We start from the raw sequence: 12,935 nt of genomic DNA, 5'->3' as shown, positions 1-12,935 counted from the left end.
AAAAAAAAAAAGCAATCATTTAGCAGTATATGTAATAATTCTGTTGCTCGCAGGAGCATTTCTGTATACCTGACATAGTTTAAAAAGTACACTGAGAGAATTAGTCTGCAATCCATACTGATGGATAGCCAGAAAAAAATTCAAAAACTAATGCTGTCCTTGACCAGGAGGCTTTAAATACATAAGCAGAACAGAGTCATTTTATGCATGCTATAGCTCTGACTTCTGTGGTGGCATTTCTCCAGTCTTAATGTGTGTTGAGGATGTCAGCAAAATACTACTGTGCAGAGAAGCTCCTTTCTCCATTGTAAAGAATCCATATTAGTACACATAAACCTAACATTTTTTTATAGAGTACTTCTAAAGACAACTTGCTTTAGTTATAAATTTGAGGAAGGATGCCCTTTCTTTCTCTCCAGGAAAGAAAGCGAATAACATGTATGTATGTTTTTTTTTAGTTTATAATAAATCATGGGACTTATTTCTGTACTTATTAGTTCTTTGAAAGATAGCAAAGTTATTGTTTTAAATGGCTTTTACATCTTGAATATTTTGCAAGTTTTTGTTTGGGGCTACATGCCTCTGACCCCTAAAGTACACTGAGTAAGGAGGCACCATGCATTGAAGAATAATAAGGGCAGAATGAGCTTGTGTTTCCTTCAGTATATCCACCAGCACAGCTGTGCTAGTACAAAAAGCCATTAAAAGTCATCTTGTTAAAGTCAAATGGTAAGTACATTATCTCCCTTGAGGTAAGGGGGCAGTCCTCTAAGATCTCTTTTCAATTGCAGGCTGACACCCCAGAAGTTATTTCTAAGGGTGTTGCTGCAAGGTAACTCCTTGCTGGAGGTTATGCCTGAAGGCACAGTCTAGTGGTAGGTGTAAATATAAATCTTTAGCGATGCTGGTATATTTCTTCTCTTAATGTGTTTGCTTAGAGGAAAAAAAGAAAGTGGAACGCAATGGCTAAATCACAGCAGTTTAGAAGTGTTCAAAATGGTGCACAGATGAATAATGGTATGCAGACAAATTGGGACATTGAAATAGTTATGTTGTCAGTCACTGATTTTTTAAGTCTTTTAAAGTAGAATCCTTTTTCAGATTCAGGATATTTAGTAGATTCTAAGAAAAATTGTATAAGATGTCTGCAACTGCTTTGTGTGCAATATCCTACCGGCTGTTGATATATCTTACTATCTATTTTTGGCAAACTACAGATTTTAAGTAGGAGTCCTGCATGCAGAACAAGAGCATCCTGCCACCCTTTATTTTACTAACAGAAAAAACAACTTCCCATTAAAAAAACCACATGATCGAGCCTATACAGGCCAATTAATATTCATGAAAATGAAGCACATGTGGAAGATGTGTTACTTTCACTTAAAATCCCACTTTTTTATATAAGGACACATATAATTCATGCAGGAGGAGGAAAGGTTCTCTGGGGACTAATAACGAAACAAGGTGAGACTTCAGTGTTTTAGTTTGTATTGACAAGAAAAGATAAATGAGTCGATTATTTAAATGCTTTACAACGATAATTTCAGTACTTAATGTTGGTTTCTAAACAGTGCAAAGAACCATTTTCCAGTGAGTAATCCATTAAAGGATTTTAGTGGCCACTTAACCTAGAATTTAATAGGGACTCTTTAAAATAACTTTTCAAAGCAAAATTTATAGATCATTAATGAACTGAAAATAAGTTGTCAGGTGTAAATTTCTTTTGAATCTAGGCAATAAATCAGTTGTTCTTTTATTTGACATATGCACATTCAGTTTCTAAGTAATATCAGATTGAGAGAGAAGTAACAGTGATCGAGTGTGGAAAAAGGTTTTGTACAGATTCAGTGATCTGTTTACTGCATCTCAGATACACTGTATGGCAATAAAAAATGCAAGCAGCAAATGGTAGTTCAGCAGAATAAAAATTGCCTTATAAGCAAAAGTGTTAAAAAAAGTACCTGTAGAAGAAGCAGGATTTTAACATTGTAATTGAAGTAAAGCTCCTCTTCCACTAAGGAAAAAACTAAAGCACAAAACTACAGAAGTTTCACGTTTTAGGAAATTAATTGCAGTGAGTTAACATTACGTTTCCATTAAGTTTATAAACTTACGGTTATTAATAAAAGTGTAGAATGTTCTTTACTAACCAACTAACCTGGTCTGTGATTTTTTTTCCTTCTTTTCTTTTACCTTCCAAATGCATGACGTGTTTATGGGATGCTAGGATGAATCTGACAATCTACATTCTGATGAATTTAAAGCCTGCCTCATCAGTCTAGGACAGGTTGGAAATGACCTGCAGGTAGAGGAAACTGATGTTATTCTGTTTTCAGATAGGACAATATCATACTTTTCTATTATTAATTTAAGCACCAACGTATTCAGCACATGCTTTGAAAAGATCCTGTGCCTGGGAAGGCAACTGGGTTAGATGAACTCTCTTTCAGCATACGTTGGAGCCACATTTCTCTGACTGTGCATTTCAAACATTTTCCAGGCTGCTGCTTTTACTTGCTAAGAGACAGCTGTGGAGAACTTTTGGCACCCAGACTTCTGTCCATTTTCCTTTCCTCAGACTCAATACAAGAGCTGTACTGTTCTCTCCTTATTTAGGATTATATGATTCTTTCAAAACCACTGTATTACACTGCAAAACAGAGGAGATATTTATTTACCTTATTACTATCATACAATTTATAAGCCAGGAATGCTGCATATGAGTTACAGCTTTTAAAATTAGCAATCTCCTTTTATTTAGAGTCTTCCAGTTACCTCCTCCTAAGTCTTATAAGTCTCACCCTTTAAGCCAGTATGTTCATTTCTTTGTTATAGTCCAGGTCTTGATAGCCTATAGTCAGAAAAAGGAAAATCTCTGTATTTATTTCTCATATATCAGCAGACAGCTTTTATCATGTACATTTCCTAGCCTTGGAGTGGAGTATTTTAGTCAATGATACATTTCAGACTGTTTTAACTACACTTATATTCACTACACTGTCACTTCAAAAGACGTTGCATATCGGGGAGGCAGTTTGTGCATCTCCTGATTTTGACTAGTTTAGTAACAAATTTTTCTCCTTGCCTTTCTCTTTGTCTTCTCTGGTTGTGCTCTGTGTATTCCTATGTTCTCCCTGATCTCTTCCCTGACTTTTCTTAATGTTACTTCTTGTGTTGAAAATGTCTGTTTCCTGTGTGTGATATGTTAGTTACTTCTTCCTTCTCTAAAACTGATGATAATTCTGATGACCTGCTTGGGCAATGTCAATGAATACTGTTTACACTGGATCCAATTTCCCAATGGCCTAAATTCATCTCTGAAAATGACCGTGGATGCTTCAAATCTTCCCATCCATATTCCTTATGTTGTTTTGGTCAATAGAGGAAGAATGGACTGATGGACCATGATGATTTCAGAGCTTGCTTGATTTCAATGGGTTATGATTTGGTATGAATTTTAAGAAACAATGGCAATTGCTTACAGTTTGTAAAATTAACCAAAGCAACACTAAAGCTTATTTAGGTTGACAGAATACTAATAATACAATTTACACTTTATACTAGTTCCTTGTTTGTTTTTTTTCCCTCCACCTTCAAATGGTGAAAAAGGAAGTTAAATGTAATACTGAACAGTACAAAATTCTTTTAATTCTCACAAACTACCTTTGGACATCGCATTTGATTTCCTTCATTTATTTATTTTTATAATTTCCCCCACTCATACCAGTTTGTTCTTTGTAATAGAAAGATCCATAAATTGAACTGTTTGATATTTAGCATGAAATTTTCAGATTTTTTTCTTAGTTCTCGGTTCAGTGAGGCTGCTTGTGCCTTCCTGGGATATTTTTTCACCTCCCTGTGCAATACCCTAATTACAATGGGAACATTACTGATTTTAGGAAGAGGGTGAGAAATGAAGTGTTAAGCCAAGTTTAACAAGTATTAGAATGGGAAAGAGGAGAAGTTGAAGAAAGTTAATTGAAGGTAAATGCTATGTATTTGGGACAAATAATATTTTTTTCAAAAGCACCAGGGCCATTTTACAAAAGATGAATAGTCACTTAAGATCCCAGATTTCACTGACTGTGACATTATTGTTCCTAAGTCAGTAAGATGCTTTAGAGTCTTTGTAGCCACTGCTCCATACTGGTTCATGAGAGGTATGGGCTGTCAGAGATTGATATTACGGTGACCTTTCTGTTTTTTGTTGTTGTTTTTTGTTTTGTTTTGTTTTGTTTTTTGCTTGTTTTGGATTCCTTGAAAGGGCGAAGCTGAGTTTGCTAGAATCATGTCTCTGGTTGACCCCAATGGACAAGGAACCGTCACTTTCCAGTCCTTCATTGACTTCATGACCAGAGAAACAGCAGATACGGACACGGCTGAGCAAGTGATAGCTTCCTTCAGAATCCTGGCTTCAGATAAGGTCAGTCATCTAGCTGCTGGCTGTAAGAACTCAGTAACTCTTCCTTTCAGCCTTTACTTGCAGAAAGCCTTGTACAAGGTTTTTAGTAATATTAGAGCTTTGTTTTCAACTTGTAAGGGTTCAGAGAAAGCATTTACCTTTCCTTCTTCTTTGGTACCAATTCTCTTAGATGAAATGTGTACAGAATTCAAGGATTGATCTGTATCCCCTCACATCACAAAGAGCTGACAAAATCAGACTTCTTAGACAATACTTAAACAATTTTGGTATAATTGATATATTGCACAACGAGCCTATTTCCATACAGCAGCCTTAATTAGAAGGGAACTTATTCTGCATTACAAGATGTTGTCTGGGTGTTTCAGTGTAGTTTGGCCCCGGAACATAGCCTCAGTCAATTGCACAGGACTTCACCTAATTGTGAGCCAGATTGTGACCTGACAGCTCATTCAGCAGGGTGATGCAATGTGGCATTGTCCCATCCTAGGAGGAGGAGAGCGCTTCCTCTAGTAGTTATAGGGTCCATGGAAGAAGATCCTGAATATAGCATGCTTTCCTCCTGACAGCTAGACCTACTGCTGAGTGCCAACACAGTAGCCTCTGGAGGACAGAGGGCTCCTGCTGCCAGAGAACCCATCCTGTGCTATTGAAAAATGAGAGATCACAGCAGTACACATCTATTTGCCCAGGCTCACTCTATTGATTTTCTCATTTCTGGCAGTTTCTACTGATTTTGTGATCTCAGTTATTATGGGCCACATTCTAAATTCAGGACATGTTCTCAGCACAGTTACTGTGGAACACATTTCGAATTCCAGATGTGTTCTCAATAAGTATTCATATGGAAAATGAATGCTGATGTCTCAGAAAAATACAGTTTTCATTATGTTGTTATTTTAAACAATGCTGATTCTGCTAACAACTGATATGAGTGTATCCTTCATATCATAAATGCAAACCATTAAGAGCAATAGTGCATCTTTGATAATAAATACATTAGGCTGTTGAAACAACAGAGTCTAACTGAAAACATGTTGGTCCTGTCGCTGCAGAAGCAGCAGTGAGGCAGTCTGGGGATGAGCTCCTATATTAGCAGCAGGCTATCCATGGCTGCATAGTAAACACAGGCTAACACACACAGTTACATACACTTCAGCCTGAGACTGGATTTTGACCTAATCAGTTTGTTGGTAGGATTGTTTCCTTCAACTCATCATTAAAGGTAGAGTTGACCAAGGAAAGCATATGGTTTCCTGAAAGTAGGCAGAACATCCAAGCTAATTAGTCACATAATTAATATCTTTGATGTCTCTGAAGAATACATACTGAATTTATCCATCATTTCCCCCCTCACAGCCGTATATCCTGGCAGATGAGTTACGTCGAGAGCTGCCTCCTGAGCAGGCTCAGTACTGCATCAAGAGAATGCCACAGTACACGGGCCCAGGTTCTGTTCCTGGAGCTCTGGATTACACCTCTTTTTCATCAGCACTGTATGGAGAGAGCGATCTCTGATTCTATAATTGGCTATATTCACAGTAGACACAACAAATACCACACCTGATTGGCCAGATTGCTTCTCAAAAGGTTTGACAAGCTGATTAAAAAAAAGAAGTTTTACAAGTACAGTAGGTATCTTCATTGTAAAGTTCTATTACTAAAGTAACTAGTGTATGTTAATGTGTGCAGCACGCTAGATTTCTGCAATGTTGGTTTTAGGTTGTATGTCCTATACAATGCCAGAAAATATTTAAAGAAAAAAAAAAAGATGCAAGTTATTAACTTTGGAAATATCTATTATGAAAATAAAATGCAAGACCTAAGAACACTGAAACTGTCGATTGTTGAGAATCACAAAATATTTATCAATTTTTCAGAATGTTTCAATGCCACATGTGCTTCTTTTAACAGCATTTATAAAACTATGTTAAAATCACGCATTTTACTTTCATGGAGCAACGTTATTTTCCTCATGTTTTCTGATATTACATGCTTCTGCTGGTGAAACTTAGTAAAATGTTAAAATGAAGTTTTTCAGGGAAGAAATATATCAAACAAGTAACTACTTAGTTACTGAAACAATTAAGAATGCTATGTTTTTGTCTCTTAAAGATGGTTTTATATTCTCACAAAGAATTGTAATATAGGTAAAAAAGGCCTGAAAAGCTGATTAAAATTGCAGATTTAGAGTTATGTAAGCAGTGCTTTTCTCTTAAGCCTTTAACTTTTACAACTGAGAGAATACAACTTTTATAATCAGAAATAATAGGGAACCTAATTTTATGTAAGTTGTTTTGTTTTGAAACCCTCATTCTTGTCTGTGTTGGACAGTCTTTGTTTCTTGGTATAAGAAAGCCAGTCCCTTGTTGCATTAGTGGGCAACATTCATCTTCATTCTGCATAATGCAAAATCCCATCTTAGCAAATGTATCGTGGTTGTCTTACAGCTTTAACTGTTCAGTGCTCAACTTAGTTTGTTTTGATTTCTACTGGTTCACAGGCAGTTCAGTCTGTGTTATTGTCTTGACTTCTGCTGGTTCACAGGCAGTTCAGTCTGTACTATGCTCCTGTGCACTAGTAGTTCTGTTTTTTTTCCATCTTGAGAAATTATTAAAGAAAAAGCAGTAACTTTTTTACTTGAATCCTACTGTCACTGAGGAAATGCAATGTAATCCAACAAAACCATTTACAAATGGTGAAATGAGTTGTGCAGCCCAGTGCTATTAAAGCAATGATGTGCCTATTAAATAAAGTCTGCTTTTCAAAACCTTATGAGATTTCTGTCATTGGAATCATCTAGTATTTTCCCCTAAGGATTTGATATACATCTGAAAATTAAAGGAAGTTTGTCTGTTGAAAGTAAGAGTTCTCAAAAAAATGCTATATATTTCTATACACCACTGGAGATGCACTTAAGGCCCCATGAGGTGACATGGATCTAAGAATGAATGGGGTAGTGTTAACACTGAAGATGCTGGCATTAACATTTCTATGTATCTCTTTTTCTTCATGCATGAAAAAGCAATGGTAAGTACACAACAGTGCTTTAGTTGGGCCTTGCTTTGATATCTTTGAGTAGGAAACATTAAAAATAATCACTCTCTGTATGACTTCACTCCTAAAATAAGCATTCTGCAGGTAAGGTGCCTGTGGTGTGAGCAATTTTAAACTAATCCCAGAGGAAGACAATGACCAAATCACTCTTTCTTTACCACCTTGTGTGAAGAGGCCAGCAGATGGCTTCAGAGGGAAAATCAAGGCTAGAAACAATCACATCTCCACCAATGCAAGTGCAGCCTTGCATGTTGCCAGAAGCTACTACCTCCACTGCTGCTACTGACATGGTGCAGCACTGTTCTCTTTTTGTGATGACAGTGCCCATACAAGCAAAGTTTGGAGAGCTCCGCCTTAAAGCAATGACATTTCCACTCTTTAGTGATCTTGATTATCTAGCTGAAAACCAGTAGTGTTTGGTGGATGCCTATGTGACCATGATGAATAGGTAGGGCAGACATTGGCTTTTGGATAGGCCAAGTCCTAATAAAAAATAAATCTGTCTATCTCTAATTGTCACAGTTTAATGCAACTAGAGAGACAGTGCATACTGATGCCAAAGATTTATTCTGTCTTTCTGCTGTTGCAGTGTGTCTGAGAGCTTTTTATTTTCTCTCATTAGGATCTATCATTCCCATAAATTCTCCTGCATGCTATTGGATATGTTTAAAAAACAGGAAAAAAAGTTTGCTGTTTTTTCTTTCATCTTCTGCAAACTGATCCTTAAAGCTTTTGTTTTCAATTATTATCTCTTTATGTTTAACCTGCCAGAATTTTTAATCTCATTTTCCTCAGGCAATCCAAGACAGAGGAGATCCTACCTCCTGTGACATTAAAAAACAAACAAACAAACAAACAAAAAATCAGCAAAACCCAATCGAGTTTTAATAAACTCTTTAGTGATCTTGATTATCTAGCTGAAAACCATTAGTGTTTGGTGGATGCCTGAGTGACCATGATGAATAGGTAGGGCAGACATAATGCCGTCAGACATTAAATTGCTGAGATACTACCGCCTGCATTTCTGTGATCTACTCAGCCTTAAGAAGACTGTGAACTCTCCAAATTCAATATCTGGAATACAAATATTTCAGAATAAATAATTGGAGTAAATATTTTTCAGGAAAAAAAACACCTAAAAGCATTCATTTATGACTGACCCCATTTGACCACCCTTCAATGCTCTCTTTTCTGGGAACTTGGGCTGATTTTTCATTAAGATGTTGCCTCTTCAAGCCAGGCCAAGGGCACAGGTTGCCCAGTTGTCCTTATTTGCACTGAACACTTGATAGGAATAGCTGCAGCAGAACAAATATTCTGTCAAAGTCCTTTTGGAATAGCTTCTTATCTCAATGCCTAGCTGAGAGTAGTTACCCCTTTTGATGACGGTGGCATTTAAGTTAAACCTTACTCTACAGACAGAATTTTCCTTGGCAGAGGCTGATCATTTGCCTTTTCTGAAGAGGCATAGCTCTTCATGCAGCTTTCCTGTTTCTTCACAGATTACTCCTTTCTTTCTCAGACACCAGCCCCTTTCTAAGATGGCCTTTTCCCACTTCTAACAGCTGTCCTTTAGAGTTTACATTTTCCTGACTGAGGATGCTAACTTAAATCTAGTTTAGTGATCTCAAGGTTCCTTGAATCTGATTTTGATGGGGGACACTTTATTTCTACTTGATCAGAAAGAAGTTATTCTTGTTTTATACAGAGGCAATAAACAAAGCATTGTTCCCTTTGGTCTTACATAGTATCCTAGATTTACCTGCTGTGCTTGGATCACTCTCTAAATTAGACCCCTTGATGGGCAGAACTGGTAGTATGCCTCTGTACTGGCTGTCCATCGAAAGGCATTAGTGCACTGTGTGCAAAATGAAGGTATAACCAGAGACTACCAGCACTTCTGGCACTGAAATCCAGTGCTTGTGGGTAGTTCAGCTCTTTGCAGCAAAGAGGGGAAAGGAGAATGGAGCCTGATTAACACTATCTGCCAGCTCGTACCCTCCTCATACCCTCCCGATGGCTTTACCCTGATCTATTTGCTTTCATGCATGTAGAAGTACAAATAAAAGAGGTAAGAAGGGGAGGGAAATACAGGATATTTTTATGTGCTATAAAACTCAGAGAGACTGTGGGCAGTCTCAAATCTGCTTTCTCTTATAGTCCTCTGAAGACACCTAGGAGCTCAGATCATCAGCAAAAACTCTTATTATGTGTGGTGCTCTACAGTGTGCTATGACAATCTAAACAACAGATGGGACACAGCAATTCTAGTTGACATTTCTGAGGAATTGTCAGAAGATCTTAGACTGCTTAATACATTGCAGACTGTACAAGTGTAAAAGCCCATAAATAAACTTTTTAGTTTTACAGGACAAAAAGAGATGCCAAAAAAACAAAAACCACCCAGCACAAGTCAAAGGGAATTACTGTACATCATAGGGTGTAGAAGAAGCTACTTACATTCACATTGAAAACTAAGCAGAGAATATGACCTGACTGTTGTAAGTAATCATAGGCTGCAAATATTAAGCCTTTAGAGTGACAAAGTACACTCACTTGGCCGTTCCCTGACACCTGTTTCAACATATGAGTAAATTCATATTAGATCAAATAACAAAAGAAGGACTTGTTCTAGAGCAGGAGTCCCTATCAGTGTCACCTGTTCATGCTGTGGTTACTGCCTGCAGATGCAAGAGGCTTCCTTACAATGCTGGGTTAGATTTAGAATCAACACCACCTGTGAGTATTTCTTCATATCTCAAGATCTGTAAGATTTTCATCATTCTGCTCCCCTCTCTATTCTCCTACCTGGAATGAATTGAATGCATTAGATGAGAATGGATAGCAATGCCTCAAACTACTTTGGAGAAAGAGGATATTGTGGCCTCCTGTAAAAAAGGGTAAAGCAAATGTCACGGCTATGACTGTGATCATAAGCAGTTTTCACAAAGGGATAAAATGATTAAATCTAGCAAGTTAGACTTTAAACTAAGCTGATGAATTGTGCAGTTTCAAAGTCCTTTTAAGGAAAGAGGATTGTCTATAAACACACTTTTCTAACAGTTGATAACATACAGGATTGTTTTTCTGTGCAAGTCAGACAAAGCTAAGTAGGACATTGGTCTTTCAAGGTGTTCTACGCACAAGAATTCCCTCTGCCCTTTCAGAAAATCTGTAAAGGTTTGAAGTTCAATGAGAGAAAACAACATTAATAGAGGTTGTGCCCCCACTGGAATGGAGCCTTGGCTGAGAGCTGGGAATAGTTCTGGAAGCTCCCTAAATCTAACCATGTTGCACAACCTGCAGGTGTCCATTTTTTCTTTGTTATGCTTTGTCTTTCCTACCAGTGCAGAATACACACAGTTGCAGTACTTATCTTTGTCTGCACTTCTCGTGTTTTCTGCTTTTATTATGTGGCCAGACCTTCCTACAGTACCCCTCTCTTTTCATGGATCTGAAGCTGTGTTGAATACAAACTGTTGTACTTGGCAGGTTGAGTGCGGTGCCATTTCTAGTGCACAGGCAGCAGGAGCATGCCTAGGCCTTGTACTTAGACAGCCCCCTCAACTGCTTGTGTCTGCACTTCTGAGCGAGCCTGTTTACGGTTAAGGCCCTAAATACACCAGTGGTCTCCAACTGCCCTGAGAATCCTCATTCCTTGCTTGTGCTATGTTGTGCATATGTTGTCTTGTATAGTCTGTGAGACTTGGCCTTGGTCCCATCTCGTGACTATGGATTGTCAGCGTAGTGTGCACTGGACCATTGGCTGAACCTCCTAGGATTATTAGAACTGCTATTTTTGCTTGGCTACTGCAGAACTGTGTCCTTGCCTGTGAGGTCGCTGCTCCTGCTTGCCTCCTGCTCCACAGCAAAATGCCTCTGAGCTCAATGTTCACCAGCTTTTCCTTGGGGCACACGTCCAGGTGCATGTGTCCTGAAATACACGCTAGCCCTATTCCTCATTTTCTATGCTGTCTTGGGGTAGCTGGCAAGCCTGCTTCTTCCTCTCTCTTTTATTCACTTGATGTGGATGCCTAAAGACTGCTACAAAATTTTATGATCATATGAAACCTGTAACAAACTAAAAGCAATCAACACAGCCTTGTGCAGCAGCATAGATAAGTTGTAAAACTACACCCCCTTATGAATTCCCACTCTTCTTTGTGCTTGCATTTCAGCGATTTTAGGCACTTATACACTTTTTGATCAACTCAGATTCTGTAAAGAATTGTAAAAAAAATAAATTCAGTTCACTTTAATATGTTAAGTGTTTTCAGAGTGATGGAGACTTTGAGGTTTTCTTAAAATAGTGATGTACAAAATCTGTTCTCTGGTAAGTAAATTTGTCGATATTCCTCTAAAATGCATAGGCTTAGTAAGCTTTAAAAGGTTTAACTAGAGTTTGCACAGAACTGATCTTGAAGCCATCAGCTTTCTTTTGGCTACTGGTAATATTTTGATACTGCAATAGAAAATGTTAATTTCACATAAACGCAGGAAATCAGTTGTATTTTGGCCATTAAGATCACTCTTTAAGTGACGGGGTATAGAAAATTAATTACTGAATGGAAATTGAATTCTTCACTTGGATATAATCCTGTGAAGTGTGACTGTTCTTTGTTGACAAGAATAATCTCACTGTTCTTTATTTATGCGAATAGCCTATTGGGTCTGTTGGCTGTAGGAACAGAGGCAGGTAAATACAGGAATAAAATCCACTGTTCGGAAATGAATACTATAGAGGTATTTAAAACACACAGTCAAATGCTAAAAGAACATCCTAATGGTCAGTGTTTGGTGCTACCTACACAAGTGTGCAATTTGAAAATATAGGTGTGTAAGTAGAAAAACTGCTGAACCAGATCTCAAAATATAAAGACTGCTTTGCTTGAAACACTCCCTGTACTCAAAAGACCAGTAAGTTTAGCTGTGTGCAGAAGGCGGGGAAAGAAATAGCTTGCAAATACCTCCAAATATAGTTGAAATGCCAAAATGTGATCTGACTTGAAGATTTATTTAGATAAGGATATCTATTTTGGTTCAGAGTTAAATTCTGTTGCAATGTTAGCCGCACTGAAGTATTCCTACCACCTTCAGAAACCAGGGTGCTCAGCATGATAACAGATGTTTGCATGCATGATAGTGTGTGCAACAGATGTTTAAGTAGGGCTAACTTGGCAGCATTACATTTGGTTCTGTTGTTAGTCTCAAGCTGACGTAGGAAGCAATTTTTGTGAAACTGCATAAAGGAATACAGCTTTGCATCACAACTCTTTGTAATCATAATATGACAATGTTTTCCCCACATGAAACAGTTAGAAAACATCATCAGTCTACAGACTATCCAAAGGAGTTGCTCCCACCTTCTTTTGACAATAGTACGCTACCTTTATTTTTTGAGACATACTCCTCCTTTTTATTTATTTATATGCTGATAGTTCAACCCAATAAATCAGAT

General features: G+C 37.6%; 2 protein-coding genes across 2 annotated transcripts in view; both read left to right on the top strand.

The window, feature by feature from the left end:
- ACTN2 (actinin alpha 2) overlaps window positions 1–7,195 on the top strand; it is a 65,073-nt gene extending 57,878 nt beyond the window's left edge. The window contains exons 19-21 of the mRNA XM_003204009.2: window positions 3,383–3,448; window positions 4,265–4,423; window positions 5,780–7,195. Coding sequence (XP_003204057.2) covers window positions 3,383–3,448; window positions 4,265–4,423; window positions 5,780–5,938 — 384 coding nt within the window. The 3' untranslated portion in view covers window positions 5,939–7,195. The remainder of the gene's footprint in view (window positions 1–3,382; window positions 3,449–4,264; window positions 4,424–5,779) is intronic.
- Window positions 7,196–9,519: 2,324 nt separating this feature from the next.
- Window positions 9,520–12,935, top strand: part of MTR (5-methyltetrahydrofolate-homocysteine methyltransferase) — a 57,569-nt gene continuing 54,153 nt past the window's right edge. Inside the window, exon 1 of the mRNA XM_010706984.3 lies at window positions 9,520–10,216. Within this exon, the coding sequence (XP_010705286.1) occupies window positions 10,165–10,216 (52 nt within the window). The 5' untranslated portion in view covers window positions 9,520–10,164. The remainder of the gene's footprint in view (window positions 10,217–12,935) is intronic.

Source organism: Meleagris gallopavo, chromosome 2 (genome assembly GCF_000146605.3).
Source record: "Meleagris gallopavo isolate NT-WF06-2002-E0010 breed Aviagen turkey brand Nicholas breeding stock chromosome 2, Turkey_5.1, whole genome shotgun sequence".
In the NCBI taxonomy this organism is placed as follows: domain Eukaryota; kingdom Metazoa; phylum Chordata; class Aves; order Galliformes; family Phasianidae; genus Meleagris; species Meleagris gallopavo.
The sequence above is the reverse complement of the archived record's forward strand: the minus strand, read 5'-3'. Positions and strand labels throughout refer to the sequence as shown.